The sequence below is a fragment of the Vulpes vulpes genome, chromosome 12 (genome assembly GCF_048418805.1).
Source record: "Vulpes vulpes isolate BD-2025 chromosome 12, VulVul3, whole genome shotgun sequence".
In the NCBI taxonomy this organism is placed as follows: Eukaryota; Metazoa; Chordata; class Mammalia; order Carnivora; family Canidae; genus Vulpes; species Vulpes vulpes.
Genome location: NC_132791.1, coordinates 57,117,185 through 57,139,464, shown reverse-complemented (window position 1 = coordinate 57,139,464; position 22,280 = coordinate 57,117,185). Strand labels below are relative to the sequence as shown.

Below are 22,280 nucleotides of genomic sequence, written 5' to 3'. Positions count from 1 at the left end.
CTGACGGTTACCTTTGTAAAATGGCCGCCCTGTGAGAACGTCCCCTCTGTTAGCAAAGCCGGGCCCCCGGGGGCACAGCGTCTCATACTCCTTGGTGCCGGGTTTGGGGCATTCCTCACACTCTGTGCCCCAAGCTGCCCCAACTGCACAGCAGCAGGCATCCATGCGAAACTTTCCAGGAACAGGATGGACACATTCATCTTCATCCCACTTCAAGTAACACTGCTCCATGCGGATGTCTACATGGCAAGTGAAATCACACTGTGAGATGAAGGTGTCACATTCATTGACCACTCATATCCTGAGTTTCTGCTAGGCACCTGGCGTGATGCCCAGCTCAGAATGGTAACAGGTAAGACGCAGAGTCCCTGACCTCCTGGAATAGACTCTGTAATGACAGTCACTTAAAGAGAGCAAAAGTGGGTTCTCTTCAGTATTAATTCTCACAAGATACCTTCAGGAAGAAAAGGTTCCTTTGTGACCAAACTCTTTCATATCATCACCCATGATCCTTTTTTTGTATTGCTCACTTTAGAAAGAATGAGATAATTTAGTGACAGATTCTTCTCATTCACTGAATTGCTTAAAATAGCCTGTGAACAGATCTGTCATGTCCCAATGAGAAATAAATGATCAACTGTAATCTACTTGCCAACTCGGGACAACTATTAAAACAGCTTTACAAGGGAAAAAGAATGTTTTTGCATTTAAAGTTTTTTTTTCTGTCAAATTTACTTTTTGCATCATGGTCTTTGTCCTGTGTTATGTAAATCTGCCCTAGTAAGGAGCCAAATTATTTGTTCAAATGTCACACTTTCTCTCCCATCTTGAAACATACCAGGACCTGAGAAGACTGACAAGTCATGAGATAGGATAAATTAGCATGGTCTGTAAATAACAAATTTATCTGTTAATCAACAGAGCTGTTGGTCCAACTACAATCAAACAGTTGGCTATGTGGATAAAGAGATCCAAACAGTTTTCTTTAATCAAATAATAGGTTTTATTTGATGAAAGCATTTCAAGACATTAAATCTTTTCCTAAACCTGACAACTGTTTAACAGAGTAAAACATCCCTAATGGAAATATAAACATAAACAAATAAATGTGTTTACTATTTTAGTTACTGTCACTACTGATTCTGTCAAGAGCTCAAGCAAAGTTAGCATTAACTTGAGCAACCTCCTCTGGCATATAGCCAAATATGCTTCCAAGGATAGTTAATTAAAAAGCCCTGTTTTCATTTTTTAAATTTAATTTTATTATTATTATTATTATTATTATTTAAGACTATAAAAAGTCCTGTTATTAAAGAAAGAAATAAAAAAAATTTAAAAAAATAAAGAAAGAAATCATTGTGGTAAATTTTCATTTTGATTTGGTAGACTGAATACAGGTATTCACAGATGATGCCACCTTATGTATCGGCACGAATGCCAACCTCAAAGCCATGCTCTCCATTATTGTGAGGTATGACAGTAATCCACAGAGTCTCATGACTTCAAGGCACCCAGTGGCTGTTCTCAGCCACAGCCAACCCCATCTAACACTGTCACCAGGAAAGTAAGGATCTTATTAGCAAGATATACAAGTTTTATTTAGGTACTCCGAGAACTATGGACTGAGTTAAACTGTTTCTGAGGTCACTCAAGTAATTTGCTCAAGAAGTGAGATTAAGTAAAAAAATGAAACAAACTCCTACGCCCAAAACCAACTGAACTTAATATGTAAAGAAAGAGTTATGAAAGCCTGCCAGAGTAATCCTGCGTCTTTGATACACAGATCCATATCATTTTTGCCTCAGGAATCAAAACACAGTACACTGGCCACATATGGCTTAGAAATGTTTTCACCAACTTGTGCAGAAATTAAAATGTGCATTTTGAAACTTCTGGATAGTATATGTGCTCTAGAGTTTGCTACGGTCCTCACTACTCCTTCTTACCGCCTTGCTCACTCATTTATGTCACCTGCCAGATCCTGGAACTATTTGAATTTGGACCTCTGATCTAGATCAGTTTCTATCAAAGCATTTTATCTCTACTTTGGTTCTCAGGATATTTTATATTTCTCAAATGTCAGTCTCTCCTTGAAACTTCCTTACATGCCCAGCCACAATTCATTTTTGTAGCATAATTCAAGTAGTGACAAAAAGATTTAATCAAAGTACCTGGATAAGACTCCAATATATCCTCTTAGAACATTATAAAAGGTTCAACTTTGAGTGATATTATTGGGAATTTATTTTACTGAGTGATAATTTACAATCATGATATATCTTCACATATAGCATCCTTTGGTTACTGAAAGCAATTTGATATTAATCATCTGACTATACCTATGTTATTATTTGGCATCTTCAAAAGAGACTTTATTTTTTCTAAGCTTTTTTAGATATTTAACAAAAATCTGAAAATAATTTTTATTATTGGACGTTAGAAATTATCATTTCTAATGAATTCCATGTGACTTTATAGTCATACTTTGTATTCTAATTTAAATATACTATTAAAAATTAGCTTAAAATTAAATTGTGTTAATTATAATAACTAACCTGTATGGTGCTGCAAATATTTTGTATTACTAACTTTAAAAATCACCTATACATTTAAATACCTTAAAGATCTTTGAATATAACAATGTCATTGCTCTTATTTTGTCTACAAGCATAAACCTATGTAAAATTATTTTACAAATTAAAAACTTACTGTTCTATAGCATATTGGAAAAAAGGCCCTTAAGTTAATAAAACATTATTTAGATACAATAGAGAATTAAGAAAAGTTTCTTTTTCAGTCATGGAATTCAGATTCAGTTAAATATGACCCGGATAATGATAAAGTCAACTAGGCATTTCTGCTTTTATTTCTATTTATTTATTTGAAGTAATCTCTACACCCAACATGGGCTTGAACTCATGGCCCTGAGATCAAGAGTCACATGCTTTACCAGGTAAGCCAGCCAGGCACCTCTCAAATAGGCATTTCTATACAATGATGTTGAAAGAGCTTCCTCATTTTAGATCTTTACAAAATAAAGCATTAGGAAAACTTAAACTCTAAGGTGGTAAAGGAAGGACTAGGATTGGGCAGTGTTTTCAGAGAGAAACAACAATAACCTTGCCTATGACCTTCCCCACTCAGAGTGCACTAAGAGTGCAGCTGCTAATGAACTGATGATAAATGTTGACCCTAAACACTAGTCTCCAATTTTTCTTTTATGTTCAAAGTATACATGGTTCTCTTAATCCACTGGCCAGTGTGAAAGAAAGACTGAACTGCTTAAAATATCTGATTAAAGAAAGTAACTTTTGAGATAGGTTTTGAGCAGTACCAACTTTCTGTATTATACAGAAACCATGTCACTTAAACAACATTCACTTTAAAAATATCCTCTAGCGATTTCTCCCGATCAAATATTCCATTTAAAGCCAGTTTTCCAGCTAGAGACCCAATGATTTTGAAGTGGTCAATGCCCAAGAAATAAGAAAAATTCATCGCTGGTTTCATGCATAAATACATAAAGACATGAATCTTACCCAAGCACACACGGCCAGTTCCATCCAACGTAAGGCCTTCAGGGCACTCACAATGAAAAGATCCTTTGCTATTGACACAGCGTCCATTTGGACAAACGCCAGGAAATACCTCACACTCGTTAACGTCTGCAGGGAAATAAAGCAAGCAGAGGGATAAAGATGTTAGAAATAGAAAAAGCAGGTGTAGTCTTCCCATAGAGCATATTCAATCTGTAATACAATGTGGATTATTACTTGAGTTGAACAGAAATATTCCACAACGCAACCCCTGGGTTTCCTAGGCACCAGCTGCGAAAATTACCACAGCCTTGCCTGTCCATAAAATGGCCCAGACATGCGCCTTTCCCAGCTGTTTTGTGCCTCAGTGCCTAATGATGTCCCCATGAAAAATCAGCAGCATAAAAAAAGGAGAGATGGGGAACTCTATGCTGTTTTCCTAGAGTATTAACCTAAAGCATTTGTAGATTACACTGAGTATTTTTACTGTAATTTCAAGGCTTTTAAAAATGATAAATATCTCCAGTGTGGATGTTCATTTTACATACTGCTCTAAAGACTTACAGTAACGTCCAAGTATACACTTACCTTCGCAAGAGACGCCTTTAATCCTGGCAAACCCTCTTGGGCAAGCTGTATCTGTGAGAACAAAAGGACACATATTTACTTCATTATAAAAGAAAATGTAACTGTTTTCAGTTCAAGAGACAGTAGAGTGGAATCTTAGCTGAACTGAAAAAAACCCACAAGCTGGGGTTTTGAAGCCAAGGACTCCAGGTGTCCTCCACACAGTTCAGGGTAGCACAGGAAACACAATGCTAACTCCTGTTGGTGTTGAGTCATACTGAGATTCTCAGTCTTCCTACAATTTGTTTTTGTTTTCACATTGCCAGCTTAATTATAAGTAAACAAGTAAAAGGATTTAAAGGAAAGAGACATCTCATTCTACTTGGACATGTTCAAACAAGAGTTCTGGAGGATACTAACAGTCACCCAGCAGCTAAATTCCAGCTAATTCCCTTTCTTATTTAAAATGCTCTAAAAGTCTGCTTCCAGTGAAAGGATAAAAAAATACATATTTCAACAAGTGAATCAATTTCATCAGAGAAGACATTTTAGAGAAGTAATGATCTTATGGTCTTCCTCACTATGGAATGCAGAGTCAAACAGGTGCCTGCCTAGTTGAAGGAACAGCTTTCAGTGAGAAGCCCAGAAGGAGCTCTTGGGACAGGCTCCCACCTAGTTCACAACGTTCACAGGGGCTCCCCCAGGCAGCTCCAAGTGTGGCGCAGCATTCAGATTTCAGAGTGGCTCCATTAATGTTCACCTCACAGCGGTTGTCCTGGATGTTGAGCCAACACGTCCCTTTCAGGCTATCTGAAAAGGAATAGGAAGAGATGGCGAGCTCTCATCTCTGAAAGTAATATAACTCACTTATATACAACAAAAGCATTATTTTTAAAAATCTTTTAATGTATATTTTTTGAGCATATTTATGTGTACGTTTATTTAAAATACAGTATATTACATACATGTAAATCAAATAATTGTAGCATGTACATCTCACACGACAGGACAATTAATACAATTATATCTGCTGATACTCTATGAGTGGCACTATTGTCCAAGATTTTATGCTGGTACTTACAAACTCAGTGCGCTACCATGATAAGATCATTACTTGTGTGAAAAACACTGATAAGATTTTACCTTTTATGATAAACGCGTCGATACTTAAGATTTTACCAAGTAAAATTCCTTAGTTTCTTTTTCTTGTAACCCACTAAACATACTACACACAATTTATGTCCTATTACAAAGAAAGTAGTATTACTCTAAATGAAGATAATTATTTGATGAATAATCTACAAAAAATTGACAAGATAAAGAAAAGAAACATCACCTATAAAGCCACCACTTAAGATACACCAGAGATGGATTTTCTTTCAGGGGTTTGCCTATATATACTGTATGTTAGCTTTATCTCTAGTTCCAAAAGAAAATTCTTATAGTAAACTATGTGAAGAAATAGTAGAGACAATATAAAAAAGATTTGTATCCAACTGTCTAGCGCTACTACTCTTACATTTTCATTTTCACACCAAATTTAAGTGAGGATCCTCCTGCAACTGCTGAATAGCTGGTTTTGGAATGGCCACAAGGAATTCAGTCAAAGTTGACAGGGCCAATACAAGTTAGGTAAAATTAATCATACACGAAATCATTCTCCTTGCAGTACTGTGGTTCTCAATTCAGAGAATGTGTAACATGACCAAGGTTCTTGTTAAAATGCAGGTCACCAGTGTGCAGGTGTGCAGCCTGGGAGCCTGCATTTGACCAGCTTCTCAAGTGAACACTATGCAGGTGGTGTGTACAACATTTTGATGGAAGCTTAACAGCAACCTGCAGCACGCAGCCTTGGAGAACAATAAAGAAAAAGTCTATTCTTAGAGTATGTACCTCAAAGTTCATTTAATAATATGAGTAAAGTCTCACTGCTAGATTCAACAATAAAAGAGAAGCATAATAGGAAACACAGAAAGAGAATTACAGTGAAACTGGCAGAGCCAGGAAGGAAGAAGCTGTAGTTTCTGATTCCTGATTGGACACAAGCAGGTAAGAGGAAGTCACGCCTCCCCAAGGCCTCAGGGACAGAGGTGAGAAGAAAACAACTGCATCCCTTGACTGGATGCAGAAATGGATGGAGCAAAACTGTGGAGAAGAGCTGGATGTTCACTTTGCTTTTTTCTACTCTGAGATTCAGTTTGGGTGAAAACCAGGGTGCAAATGAAAAACACTTTTTCACCAGGTCATTTTTATCAGGTATCAAATTATAGCCTTCTTATAGGCTTTTCACATGTTCATTTACTTATTTGTTAAAACAGGCTCTAAGTATGTATAATTTGCAGATGAGAAAACCATAGGCCCATGAAGGTCAACTAGTTTACCCAAGGTCACCCAGCTAATACAGTGTCCCCATCACAAGTCAAAGCTGCATAGTCTGATTTCAGAGGCTCTACTTTGTAACTTCATGCTTCTTTTGGCTGGAATGGTATTAAAGCTTAAAAGTTACAAAATACACTGATACACATACACATAGATACATATTCATCTCTTTGGCTCTGGTTGTTTTTCTGTGTATGTACAGACACACACATGCACACATTGTGTACTTATATGGTTGTGTGGTCAGGGGCTGGTTAAGAATTCTGAAAAAAAATAAAGCAGGATGAGCAGTATTGACCCAAGCAGAAGTTTTTTAAATGGTCTACAGTAGTCAGAGAAGTTCTGAGAAGGGACCTTTGAGTGAAGACTGTAGGGTGGCAAATATCAAGAAAATAAAGATAATATAGAGGCTACAGTAATAATCAAAAAGAGAAATACTAGGGACTTGGATTGCAGAGTGGTGGTGGTGAGAAATGATTGGAATATAGATAAATGTCAAATACAATCAACAGGAATTGCTGATGGATTCAGTGTGGTATTTGAAAGAAAGGCATTAAAGATGAGCCCAAGGTTTTTGGGGCTGCTGATTAGAAAAATGGAATTTCCATTTGCCAAAACAGAAATGATTCTAGGAAACACAGGTTCAAGCCAAAAAATAGGGACTGTTGTTTTGGTCATGCTAAATCTGAAGTATACATTAGGCATCCAAATGGAAACAGTGTGTAGACAGTTGGAAATACAAGCATGGAATCAGTGGGGAGGTTAAAAAAATGAGAGATACATTTGAGGGTCAGTGTAGAGGCCATCTGAGCAAGAGTACAAACAGGGAAGCCAAGAAGTTCAAGGACTGACCAGGGAGACACTTCAAGCCGAAAGGCAGGAGGATATGGAAGACATAACAAAGGAAACTGAGCACAAGGGGCCAGAAAAGAGAAAGGAGAAGAGAAAACCAAAAATGCAAAACTTCTTGAGAAGGGGTGAATGAAGAGCTAACAGTGAAGATAAGAAAGAAGGAAGGACCACTGTACTGACACCATGGAGGATACTGTCCTTGTTATGTCCATGGAACCTGAAGATAGCATGCAGACCCAAGCCAAATATAACAGAAAATTGGTCTCCATTACAGGAAGCCTTCAGATGTTGAGCAATGTCATGCAGGGAAGATTAATCAAATGTACTGTTCTATTATATTTAATCATTTTCTTTTTTTAAACAACTTTCTTTTAAAAATAAAGGTTTTATTTATTTACTTGAGAGAGAGAGAGAGAGAGAGAGAGAGAGAGAGAGAGAGAGTGCACAGAGGGAGAGGTAGCAGCAGACCCCACTGAGTAGGGAACCTGACGTGTGGCTCAATACCAGGACCCTGGGATCATGACCTGAGCTGAAGGCAGACACTTAACCCACTGAGATACCCAGGCACTTCAAAACTTAAATAATTTTTAAATGTCCAATAAGTTAAACTTGCAAATTTAGCAGATCAGATTTTCATATCTTTTTATTTTGTAAAGATTATTTATTTATTCATGAAAGATAGAGAGAGAGAAAGGTGGAGATAGAGGGAGAAACAGGCTCCTCGTGGAACAGGGAGCCCGATGTGGGACTTGATCCCAGGGCCTTGGGATCATGACCCAAGCAGAAGGCAGACACTTAACTGCCTGAGCCACCCAGGCACCCCTATATTTAATCATTTTCAACCAGAATACAATAGCCTTTGTGGAGCAATTTACAGAAAAGTTTAAGATTATATTTAGGGAGTTGGTACAATATATTCTAAATCTCTAAGCAATCTAAATATCTAACTAGTTCCTATATGCTCTAACTTAATTTTAAATTAGTAATCACACTGGGGAGTTTTTATTCAGTTCTAAATATAGACACTTGGCTCCTAGGAAAGAGCAGTTTGCAGGCTGATCACCAATTAGAGCCACTGTCAGCTTTATTAAAAAATTCCAGTTTTTCTTGTATATTTTTTATGATCTATTTCCCTTTTAAGGTAGAATTCATATGTTTTATGTTAATTTCTTATGTTTTTTTTTTTTTCCTGTGTATGGTTTAGGATCTATTTCCTTTTAAAGCTAGAATTCTGTTTTCAATAAAAGAAGATAAAATGATGTCTAAAATTTTAAAATATTAAGTAAATTTCTTTCTGAGGAGCTCTAGGCTGGGATATTCAAATTTGATCACAACCAGTAAAAACTCGTAACACTGCTGAGAAGAATACGGCGGTGTTTAGTTGCCCAACATAATGATTTGGGAGTAAAAAGTCTTTTTTCTTTTTTATTAATAAATACAAGGTAAGAGGCCAAAATAATAAAATTCTTTAGGATGAAGCAAGAACTAAGATACCCTTTGATGCCCAAGTGGCATATAGGTTTAATTTTCTGAGACATTAATTAATTGATATTAATTGACAATTAATTGACACTAATTAATGCTGAGTTCATTTCCTTTGCACAATAAAATGACTACATCTCAGTTGGCAATTGTGGCCTAGCAAAAATATTTCTGCCTCACCTGATCCAACCTCTGCCCTTCCCCCAAAGGAATTCTATGAGAAAAAAAAAGTAATGCCCCAGGCAGATGACAGTCTATTTCCTAAATGGAGAGCTGACCAAGGCTCAAATTTCACCAGCTACACTTCACTGAGAGATGAAGAGCTGGCATTTCCAAAGGGTAGGTTTTCACTGATAAGCTTGTACTTGGTTATTTCTCTTCATGTAACAAACAGATACTCTACCATCCAGCTGAATATTGTTCAGAATACTGAAAACACTATTGTATTTGACAAACATTAAAGTGAAAATTCATAATGGCTAGATAACAAACAGAAACTGCTTATTTATTTGGCACTGTATAAAACTAAAACAACCTTCCTATTTGGAAATAATAGATTTAGTTCACTTTAAAGGTGGATACCAGCTAATCATAGGAACTGTCCTATGCCTGGCCAATGGGCCCACAGATACCAGAGGCAGGCCAAAATGATAGGTATGTTTTTTTCCCCCGTACATGTACTGAATTACTTCTGACAGTAACAGATCAGACTATCTTATATGTGTGCTACCATCACTATCCCAAACCAACCTTAAATGTTTTGAGACTTACGAAAAGATGTCAGTTTGGAAGTTTTGGAATCTTTCTCCTTAGAGATTTCCAAAAGCAAGAAAACAGTTCTCTTTTCTTCCCTGGGCCTATACATTTATGATTGATGGGTGAAATGAAAAAATATTAAACTCCTTCTATTTGTTTAAAGTTTAAAATCCTCAAATTCTTGTCTTGTGAACGAGTCCAAATTCTTATCTCATTTTTGTTTTGAAACTTGTTATAAAAAGTATGCAGCAAGGGTTGTATTGGTACCTAAGGTATTCCCAAGGCAGTGAACATAAATATGTGTGTGGTATGCAAATGCTCACAACTCACAGCATAATACATCTACTCATGCGAAAGGAACGCTTCTGGGAAGCTAACAAAATTCAAGAGCCTGCCCATTTATGCTATCATGTTTTACGCCTATCTCGATAATGAGAGCAAACAACTGGAGTAAGTCCTCATTACTAGCTTCCTGTGGTCCCGCTCTGCTTTCATCCACAGTGAGGCCTGCCATCCCCCCTTCTGTTGGCAGAGAAACCGAAACACCACACTGTGCGTGAATCTTACCAATACAGATCAATCCTGTTGAGCTGAGTTTGCTGCCAGGAGAACATTCACAATTGAAAGATCCAAGGTTGTTCCTGCAGGCCCCATTGACACATGGGTTGCTTTCACATTCATTTATATCTACAACCCAGAAGGAAAAGATTCTGTTAGAACTGCCATGTGTTTCTGGAAAATATTATTCCAACAAGCCATGCTATGCCAGAATGTCTGGTAAACTTGGCTCTTGCAGTTTTAATATGGATCTATGAGGCATAAAGTGAATGGGGAATGGAGACATGAATTTTACAGCATGGATACACACAGATGAGGGGCTCAGTAGGACCACAGGAATCAGCCCAGTATTGCAGAAGGGGTTAGTATGTTACTCGTCACCATTTCACTACAACTTTACATAAATTGGATTGATTTCCCCCACAGTAAGATATAATTGCCCTGTGGGAAATCTGAATTCTCAATACATGGAAAGCAACATATCTATATCTACACATATATACATATATATGTGTGTATATATATTATATAATAATATAATAAAAAGTGGTATATATATATGTGTGTGTATATATATATATATATATATATATATATATATATATTTCCCCCCCCCACACCCCCCAGGGTACAATATGCTGTGCACAAACAAAGGTTGACTGTTTCTGTCATCTGTGGTTCTGGGAGGTTTTAGAAGAAATAAAAAGCCTGTACTAGAGACAATGTATCACAATGTCGGCTTTCACTCCCAGGTCCTGGGTACAAATCAAGAAACAAGGGATGAAATTTTAATACTGAGTAGCGCATTCTTTTCCTGGCCTTATCTGCCTCTCTCTCTGCTCATATTTAGGTGTATGGTGTGGAGAGTCTGTTAAAGCTAACAGATTTTGGTAAAATAAAAAAAAGAACTTTTGATTGCTTGAAACAGACTTTTACTATCATTAATCTGCTTTGAGTCCTTAATCAAATCAGATGGCATATTCTAAACAATTGCTATTGAGGGTCATAAGTAAACAGAGCACACCCATGTTCTCAAGTGGTAACTAAAGCAAATCTCAAGCCAATAGAATTAGTTTAACAGGAGTTAATTAAAAATGCAGGCTTCAGTCTAAGTACTAGAAACAATATCCAAAAGTGACCCTCAGGATCTAAGTTCAACCACTCAATCTAAAGAAGGGATGCAAAGATAACTAGCTGAAACAGGTGGGCGTATCTCAACACATTTTTTGTTGCTGGTGAACATAAGGGTTTCTGAGCTTACCACAGCACTTGTTTTTTTGTTTTTTGTTTTTCCTAAAGACCTCTTTGAGTTAAATATAAAGTATTAGATTGAGGAAAACATGAAAATAACTGAAAGGCTGCCATGCTTACTCCTGAGCATCCCAAGTCAAATATGAATCAAAAGTGGTCCCAAAAAGGCAGGGCTCACTGTTAATTTGCAAGTCTGTGGCCCTAAAATGCAAATTTAAAAATCAATGTGAAAAATAGGCATGTACTTTCCTTTTACTTCAAAATTACAAAAGAAGTACACAGGTACTAATTTAATTCTTGAAGTAGAAACTGAAGAAATATGAAAGCATCTTTTTTTTCTTCAGGTTGTTTTTTCTAAGAAATCCTCTTCAAGGAAAAAATAGAAGAACAGGTTTGATAAATACAGCCCATATTTGGAAGAAAAACATCTATTCCAGAGTATTAGAATTCTTTTAATGAAACCACAATGTAAAAAAGGAATCAGAAAAAAAAAAAAAAAAAAAAAAAAAAAAAGGAGATAACTAATCTGAGGACAAACTATATACAATTCACCTATTAATTTCATTTATAAGAAGCTCCCCCAAAAAGCAAAATGTCAATGTCATATACTTTCAAATCCCTATTCTAAATTAAGTAATTATGAACTCCAAAACTATAAACACATGCAATGACAGCTACAAATATCAACTATTTAATTTTTCTTTAAATACAATGTTTTTATGTTACAAATGTCATGGAACCAGGAATTGAAACAGTTCACTGTACATTCCTGGAAATAAACTTCAAAGCACATCTGGTTTACATTTAACTAGTTATGTCACTGGAAACACAATCTAAACCACAGTGCTTGCTGTAAAAATGTTAACTTTCACAGACTCGCAGAGCTCAAACAAAAAAAGTAAAATAAATTTTTTATAACTTCAGTCTGAAATATCAGAAGATCTTTATTATTACTGCTATTTATTATATATTTAAAATAGCCTGTTGAAAACATGAATGACAAGCAAAATTAGTGACTGTAGTAAATATGTACAGAGAAAGCTAGAGTCTCCAGTGAATCTGCTAATAATTCTCTGCTTAGTCTTTGGAAATTAGTTTATAAAGAATAGAAAAAAGAGAAGTGCTCCAGGCAGACACATTTACTATATAAATGCAATGGTAGAAATAAGAAGACCCAAGGGAAAAAGAGATTTGTGGCTTTCAAGTCATTTTTTTTAAACCACTTAATAAAATGCAAATAACTCAGCAGTGGGAACAAAGTGAGAAATAAGTTATTTGGTTAGGTTTCTCACAATAAATCATTTTTATTTCCACCAATGTCATAAAGCTAGAGCCAAAATATTTCTGTCATTTCTCTTTTATTTACATAACATGAACTTCTTTCTTATGAAAGACAGATATATATTTTGTATTAAAGAAAATACTTAGATTTATCGGGAATAATTATCCTCTGGACAAAAGTAAAGGGCACTCATCCTAACCAGTGCTGTTGCCTGATTGGTATTAATGTCCCTTCTATTTATGTAGTCATCCAATGTTATTAAACATCATTCACTCCTATTCTTCAGTTGTTCCTATAGGCAGGCAAATCCCTTCCTTTGATTTACGTTTCAGTATTTGGGCTCTTCATATCCTTTGATTCCCTCTTACTTGTTAAATAGTGGAAATATGCTATAAATATCACTGATAATTCCGTGCACAAACAGAACTTGGATCAAACTGATTCAAAGACAGTTTAGTTTTCCCTATCACGTGCTTCTCTCCCAATAGCACCAAAGGGTATTGTGACTGTGGGCAGGCAAACCAGTTCATCAGCTTTCCAGTTAAACCAAGAAGGTGTCCTACAGTGCTCTTGCTTTCAGTGTTTCTTGACATTTAACAGAAACTTATCCTCAAAAACACAATAGGTTTATAAAATGGATAAAGGCAGTGGAAAGGAGTGCAGAAAACTGGGAATAAGGAAAAAAAATACAACTCTTGAAATCCATTCTCCCATCCTCCAAAAAAATGAATGGAGGAAATATGGCTAGAATATCTTTTTACAAAGTAAGTATCTCAGAGCAATTCTGAAGGATGACGGGTGTCAGAGTGGGTGGAAATGGGTGCTAGTAGGAAACATTCTAGGTGAGTATATTGGCAAAGCCTGAGCTCCTCTGAAAGGCAGTTTTTCTATCTGACAGAAAGATCTTCAAAACTCTTAAGTTTTGAGCAGTTTTGCTCAGCTATGGGAAAGATAAATCTTCAAGTAGGATGGAAGTGAGCCCTTTTCTTTGAGGATCTCCTCCAAAAGGACAGTTATCAGGACTAAGTTTAGGGAAAGTACATTTTATACTGAGGTTTTCTTATTTCTTTTTTCCAGGCTAATTATTGTTTTTCAATGGTCCCTCCAATTCAATCCAAACTTAGAACTGCACGTTGTAATTGCATTTCATTGACTTCAGCTGAGTCATTTGTGTTCTTGCATCTTGTTCAAGTCCTAACTTGTTTCTGTTCACAAGAATGCTTTGAAATGAAACAATAAGATGAAGAGAGAATGTTAACATCTTTTTGCATCATATTACTATTGCTGTTTTCTTGGCTATGGAGTCACTACGAAATAAATACTTTAACAGATAAGGAAAGGTCTGTTCAAATTAATTAAAGATTAAATCTTTTTTTTTTTTTTTGTAAGTGACTTTGGCAGCAGTTTCTGGATTTGAGAATGTCATCAGACACTTCTACAGGCCCACACAGTGAGACTTAAAAAGAACAATGACTAGTAGTCATATAACAGATTATTCTGAAATACACAGTACTTTGATCAAGAAACAAAAACATAATTGAATGCACAGCTTGCTCAGCTGGTATCTCAGCGGAAATGAGGCGTTTTGTCATGTAAGCCACTCACATAACATCCCTTGTACAGAAATGTGGTTGGAAGAAAATGAAGATATTTTTTAAACAGTGATTTATGACCTAGAAACCCAAACGATAACTTTTAAATCAAATGAAAACGACAATTTTCTTAGACTATAGATTTATGTAAGGTGGCCATATTGACTCAGGCCCCAAATATTTTACGGGCCAACCTCTGAGATTTATCATTCATTTCATAAATAAAATGCCTCAGGGCTGACTCTACCACTACGATTCAGGTCCCCCAAGGCCAGTGTGGATATGTCCTAGTATTTTTTAAAAGGGGAAAAGAAAACATACAAAAATCTGCCATTTTATTTTAGCAAGTAAAACAAACTCTTTGCACCCCCCGCCTCCTACCCCAGCCAGAACTTCAAAGTGTTTGTTGATATTTGATCTGAATGGAACCAAACTGATAGATTTTGTAAACTGGGATAGGTACATGCTCTTTTCTTTTTCTTCCTCTCTTTTTTAAGATTTATTATTTGTTTTAGTAATTTCTACAGTAACATGGGGCTCAAACTCATGACCCCGAGATCAAGAGTCACATGTACTGGCCGGGCATCTCAGTACATGCTATTCCTAAAACTGGCAGATGAGCTGAAAAAGATTATTATATTTAAAAAAACATTTAGATAATAGTTTGTTTGCTATCTTTTTTCATCGATGTACTTGACCAACGTCCATGCATATCTCTTAGTGCTTACTACTCACCCCGATGGTGAGGAAGATGGCTCTTACCTTCACAAGTCTCAGTCTCTGTTCTGAACACGTACCCAGGGGGGCATGTACAACTGTAACTCCCGGGCGTGTTTCTGCACAGGCCATTGTCGCAAAGCAATCTGTTGACCAAGCACTCATCAATGTCTGAAAGCAGTCAGTAGAAGACAGGAGACACGCATAGTGAAATGAATAGGCCAGGGACCAGCAAGGTTCTATTTTTATTTGATTCCTCCCCTCACTCCCTCCTTGATTTCATCTCTCCTTTTAATTTATTTATTTGTTTGTTTATTTATTTTTTTCATCTCTCCTTTTAAAAACTCAATATATTTTTAGTTGAATATAGTTGATATACAGTATTCTACTAGGTTCAGGTCTGCACCATAGTGATTCAGTATTTACATACATTAGGCAATGCTCACCATGGTATTAAGTGTACAAACCATACAAAGTTTTTGCAACATTGACTGTATTCCTTATGCTGTACTTTTCATCCCCACGACATATTTATTTTATAACTGGAAGTTGGCACTTCTTAATCCCCTTTGCCTACCTCACCCTTCTCCGCCTGCCATTCTTAGTCTTTCTGTGCTCATAGCACATTCATTGATCTTAAGCAAAATATATTTGGTTTGACTCATATGGAACATTTCTATACTGGTGGCTACTGTGAAAATGTTTTGAAGCTCTTGGAATGAATATACATCAACATACACACACACATATATTATATATTTTAAAGCACCAATGAAATATATCAAAAGATTAAACTCACTTGACTATGGATTTATTTATATGTAATAAAAATAATAGATGATTTTTAAAAACATTTTTCTGATTAAAATTCTAATAAAAACACATTAAGTGGCAGTTAAACAAAAGGTGTTTACTACTCTTTTTCCATTACGTTTTTACTTCAGAAACAATTCATTATTAGTGGGAAATTAATGATCTATTTTGTATATTCCTTTAATGGCCTAGAACAGCCTAGAAAATATTGTCTACAGCTCAGATTTAAGAAGCTCACACTGAGTTCTCTCTTCCTATCCACACTCACTTTTGCTAATGTAGTTAATAACAGAAAGAAAAAGAAGTTGCAATTTGGAGAGAACAGTTCCTTCAATTTATATTGTTTTAATCTTGCAAATAACAATTGTGCCTTACCAAACAATATGCACAATATGTTGTGAAAATTTGGAAAACACATTTGATATGATTCCATCAGCTCTGATAAATATTATTTTCTGTATTTTATCTGATATTTTCCTTTGAGTATCATATTTTTGCTCCAATTCTGAATTTTGAGTTTTAAAAACTAACTCTATATTTTAAGCATTACCATAAACTTCCCTATTATCATATGTTGCATTAAGTGGCTGTATTACAAATAATTTATCCACTATTCCATGCTGTGGGTTAAAATATGTCCCTCAAAAAAGTTATGTTGAAGTCATAATGTGACCTTATTTGGAAATAGGAATGTTTAAGAAGTAATTAAGTTAAAACGAGATCATTAGGGGAGGCTGTAATCCAACATGACTGTCATCCATAAAAAAGGGGAAATGATGTGAAACACAGCAGGAAGATGATGTGAAAATACCCAGGGAAAAGATGGACATGTGACCACAGTGATGCATCTACAAGCCAAGAAACATCAGGATTGTAGGCACACACCAGAGGCTGGAAGAGGGAAGGAAGGATCTTCCCCTGGAGCCATGAGAGAGAGCACAGCCCCCTGGACAACCTTGATTTTAGACTTCTGACTTCCCAAACCATGAGAAAATAAATTTCTGTTGCTTTAAGCAACTCAAATTTTGCTACTTTGTTACAGAAACTCTAGCAGACTAAAATTGAAGTTCAGCTTAATTTTTATTTTAAAATGTAATTTTAATTTTTATCAAAAATATTCATATGCCTACTTTAAAAAGTTAAATAATGCCACAAACTGTGTCAGTGTGTAAATGCTCACCAAATCTCCCTGTTTTCAGCAGGGTGCCTGTATGCTTAACTGTACTTGACTACATTTATGTCTTCAATTCAGGATCATGTGAATATATTCAATAATAATGAGCCAGTACTGACAAGTGTAGGAAAATGTATTTCTAAGTACAGTCACCAAGACATGAATATAAGAGTCATCAATGATCAGATGTAACAATGATTACATATGATGGATTTAAAAACATTCATTTTATAAAAGTGGACTCGAGTGCTCCATGAGAAAGTCTACACTCTTCACAAATTCTTAAGTACATGAACTGAGTTTTCACGTTCTCTTATAAATTACAAAAAGAAAAACCTATCTCAGTAATCATGTTTGGGTAAGTTGCAGTAACCAGTTGTTTCTTTGTAAGTCAAAGTTTTCAACCTGTAATACTTTATTTTCTTAACTTACTATTATCCATACTGCCCTGTTAATTCTCAACTTCTCAGTGAAAAAACTTATAGGATTAAGATATGTGTAAAAATACAACAGGCCAATAACTGGGTACACATCAATTCATTTAGGAAAAGAATGATTTAAATACTGAGTTATGCTACTAAAAAGTTTGTTACTGTGTAACAGAATTGGGTGGATTTTTATTTTTTATTTTTTTAGTAAGAAGGAAACAAGAGGAACTGTAAGAGCTGCAGTTTTATTCACTTATTTGTATTTACATTTTTCTTAGAATCCATGGAATGAAACTATACAGTAGGCTCCTGGATAGTCAGGGCAACTTACCAATACAGTTTCTTCCAGATGCATCTGGTTCATAGCCACTGTTGCAATTACAACGGTAACTACCACGTAGATTTTCACAAATTCCATTGGCACATATATCGGGATCCAAAGCACATTCGTTGATATCTGCATTAAATGTTGGAAAATTCAATGCTCACAGACATTTTATTGTTTGTTGACACATGTAGGTCTAATAAAGACCGCTCAACATATAAACTGCTTAACTCTGCAAAACCACAATTTGCCTGCCTTTCAGAAAGGGAAAGGAAATGAAAATAAGGAATAAGAGAATAAAAGTGGGGGATTACAGGATAATTCCATGGTAAGTTAAAAGAAAAATGAAGGAAACTGGCAGAAATAAAAAGGACTAACCCATGTAATGTGCTGGTATTTATGATAAAATTAATAAAGAAATTTATAGCCTCTTGGCTCAAAATCCAAAGGAAAACTTAACTTGATAGGTATTATAACCATCTAATTAAAAGACAAACATTTATTAGGGTGACCTATATAATTTTATGGTCCCCAACGGCATGGAATATTTCTATTTTATTATCATTTTTTTTACAGTCAAGTAAGTAATATGATACTTAATAAATATTTCTCATTCTTGAGAAGTTAAAATTAATGGAGAGGACAGTTCAAATGTGGATGCTTAACAACACAATGTTTTACAATAACCCATGAACAGGACTACTCTGTCAGCTATGGGCAGTAAGACTCGAGGAGCAATGTGCTTGTTTGTAACAACCCTGTAGTTCCCACAAGTGGCTGGCTCTGCTGAGGACTATACTGAGAAGGGATGAAAAATACAAAATCAAATTTTGATCACTATGCTCAAATTTTAATCCTAACAGTTGTTTTCTTGAATTTGGGTGACCTTAACATATGCCAGAAACGCCAGCTTTTTCATTTTTGGGAGAAACATCCTTGTAAAAGTTTGTTTCTTCATTCTGGTTTCTGATGTTCATGGCAAAGATGCAATATTGCTGTAACTAATCTATAATGTGTCTAAAATCTTCTCAAACACAAACGGAAAAGACTATATATGTAAAGTGAAGACTACCAGTATCTTATAGTTTTCTTTAAAAATAATACGAAAGAAACTATATGTATATACTCTATGTATACAAAATAACCTTAAAGCTATAAACACGTATTTATTTAATATTCAAGGTTTCAGAGTGGAATTTTGTAAATCATCTTGATAAGTTTAAAATAAGAAAATGTCGACAAATTTTACTTCTTTACTTAAATTTAAAATCCTCTCAGTATTCTTAGGCATCAATAATCTTAACAACATATTTTTAGGGTAGTAAATCCCAAACCTAATCCATATCAAATATGTCTTAAAGATTTTTAAAATGTCAGCACCAATTTTTTTTAATTTAAAATGACTCACTTTTTAAAAAAATCTAAGTACCAACTCTAGTTTCTTCCTAAGCAACAGTACCCACAAAATTATGGTTGAAGTTTGTCAGGGACATTTTCAACAATATGTAACAGATAAGTATTTATCTGCTAGGAAATATGCACATCTACATATTAACATCCTAGCTTATAACCACTGTTCTAAGAGATAATTTATCTTATTATTTTACACTGATATATTTTTAACATATTAAATACATTCATATTCATGTTCTAATCATAAAGCTATCAATCACATAATTACTGTAAGATTGAGAATTGAATAGTTACCTCTTCCATCCACAGTGATACCTACTCCACTACTACAAAGACCATGGAATTCAGCTAGAAGATCAAAAAAATACATAAATTAAAATCTACCTCTCCATACACATGTTACTTACATCACTCCAGAAGTACCATGAAGAAAAATTACTAGTAATAATTTTTAAAATGAAAAAATTATTATTTTCTAGCACATAGAAATATAGCACATATTGTAAGAATTCCAAAATCACAGATAAACATAAAAATAAAAACTACTAAGTTATTATCACTCTGAACATAGCTAATATATTAATAAATGTTACAAATACTTTCTATGTATGGAAACTAAAAAAAACCTCCAAATTGTATTGTAGAGAGTGCTTTTTCATTATTTTCTCTCAGTAGCAAAAGTATAGTAGACAATACTTAGTCTAACAGTATTTACCATGTGTCTGGTATTATTCTAGCATTTTACCTCTAATAATTTATTTACTCCTCCCAATATTAAAAAGTGGATATATTTTTTATTGAAGTGTAGCTTACACACAATGTTCCATTAGTTTTAGGTGTACAACATTACAACTGGACAATTTGATATGTTCTGTTGTGCTCACCACAAGTGTAGCTACCATTCCTCAGCACACAACATGGTCACAGTACCACTGACTGTATTCCCTATGCTCTACCTTTCATCCCTGTGACTAACTGATTCCATAACTGGAAGCCTAAACCTTCCACTCCCCTTCACTCATTTGGCCTACCCTTCCACCCCCTTGCAACCATTAGTTTGTTCTCTGTATTTATGAGTCTGCTTTTGACTTTATGAGTTTGCTTTGTTTTGATTTTTAGATTCTACATGCAAATGAAATCATATGGTATCTCTCTTTGTCTTACTTCACTAAGCATCATACCTTCTAGGTTCATCCTAGCCATCACAAATGGTAAGATCTCATTCTTTTTCATAGCTGAGTAATATTCACAAATTAGATACCATTATTTCCCCTCTTTGACACCTGAAAAAATTGGGTCAGAGATGGAAATGATTTGCCTAGATCACAGAGGTTTAAGAGGGGAGCAGGGTAGGATCCTCTGCACTTTGTCATATACATTTATGTTAATATTCCATTTAAATATAGACTAGTATTTTTTTCTATTATGTAGATGTACCACATTTATTCAAGCCATGTCTTAATGATGAGATCAGGTTTGTCCAACTTTTAGCAATTATAATAAATAATGTGAAATTCTATTTTATCACTAGGTTAATCTCTTGAAAGTAAAACTGCTCAGAATTTATGCCTCTCTAAGGCTTCTGCTAGTTCTCCTCTTCTTACATGCCCCAGGTTAGCCTTCTAGCAGTACGAGAGAGTACTCATATGGGCAAAAGCAAGCATCTAAACTTTACCAATCTAATAAACAAAAATGATACCTTGTTTTAATTTTTTTTTAACTTTAGCACATTCTATCACGTGGTTCTCTACCATTGGCATTTGTTTTTTTTTTTTGTGAAATCTTATTTGTGCATAGTGCACTTTTTTCTACAGATGATCTCAACTTTCCTTACCAATTAATGTAAATTCCTTACAAATTAAGAAACACATTTTTCCAATTTATATGTGTATTTTAGTGTCGGCTTTCTGCTCTGAGAGTCCTTTATTATTACAAAATAACAAATAGTTAATATATTCTATCTAAAAGAGGATTATTTCGTAAGTCTAGTGCAGGGAGCTAATTCCACAATTTTTTCCTACTATTTATCAACAATATTCATTACTTCGATCTTTCCTTACCGATATCTTTATTGTATCCTACATTCCCATTTATTGTCACATCTGTTTCTAGATTCCAGATTTTATTAGTTTACTTCTCTTTTTTTATCTAGTCTTGTTACCAATTTCTATACTTCTTTTGTATATGCATAATTGACTTAAATATTTTTAGGGCATAATTCCCTACATTAACTCTTCTTGTTTTTTTAAAAAAGAAGTTCCTCCTTTCTAGAGAACTCTGATGCTTTGCTAACATTTGAACAATCCACTTAGGATTCTCAAAAGAATTACAAGCCATTTCCCCTTGCTAAAACCCCTTTCTTCCACCTTCTATCTGGAATGTTCTTACTCTTTTTTTCAAAACCAAACTGAGCAGACACCCACCCCCACCCCTGGCCCCGTGGAGTCCCTCCCAACTTCCCAAAACCACTTACTGTTCCTTCCCCTTCATGTTCTCCCAGTTCTCCGTTTCTGTCCTTTGTAAGGCACTAACCAGTATAAACTACTAAACTGTAGTTTATGTTTGCCTGTCTATACTTCCAACTATCCCTAACTTCAAAGAAAAAAAGAGATTGCATTTATTGTTGAATCCCTATTGTACTTACACAAATTCAGTACAGATTTTGTAAAAATATAGATAACCACGAGTCACAGAATAGTCAAAGAATTAGACCATGTAATATGCATGTATTTGTGAATAAATCAGTAAAAGTGTTTATTACTTGCTGGAACTACTGACAGACTATAGACTAAGACTATGCTGTGGAAGATGAAATATAAATAAATATAATCAGGCTCCTATGAATTTATTATAACCTTGAACGTATCAAGTAGATTTTATGCTATTCATCTTTAAAGTGATATGAAAGGTCAAAAACAGGCTAAGGCATCCAGGTTTAATTGTAATCTGTTGTAACAATCCTAATTAGGTCAGCGAATACATTCTTCTATTCCCTGTATGTACTTTGCCCAGAGATCATAGGTAAATACAGGCCAAATCTCCTCATTCTATGCCTCACATACCAACACAGATTTTGATTTCTTCAACTGAAAACAGAGCTTATGTCCTCTTTGGCCAGATATCTAATGTTACCTTTCTAGATTCTTTACCAGATG

General features: G+C 35.0%; 1 protein-coding gene across 1 annotated transcript in view; it reads right to left on the bottom strand.

Moving 5' to 3' along the window:
• FBN2 (fibrillin 2) overlaps window positions 1-22,280 on the bottom strand; it is a 238,935-nt gene that overhangs the window by 69,937 nt on the left and 146,718 nt on the right. The window contains exons 17-24 of the mRNA XM_072728645.1: window positions 19,420-19,473; window positions 17,719-17,844; window positions 15,018-15,143; window positions 10,140-10,259; window positions 4,776-4,913; window positions 4,125-4,175; window positions 3,540-3,665; window positions 12-239 (exon numbers count right to left, since the gene is read on the bottom strand). Coding sequence (XP_072584746.1) covers window positions 12-239; window positions 3,540-3,665; window positions 4,125-4,175; window positions 4,776-4,913; window positions 10,140-10,259; window positions 15,018-15,143; window positions 17,719-17,844; window positions 19,420-19,473 — 969 coding nt within the window. The remainder of the gene's footprint in view (window positions 1-11; window positions 240-3,539; window positions 3,666-4,124; window positions 4,176-4,775; window positions 4,914-10,139; window positions 10,260-15,017; window positions 15,144-17,718; window positions 17,845-19,419; window positions 19,474-22,280) is intronic.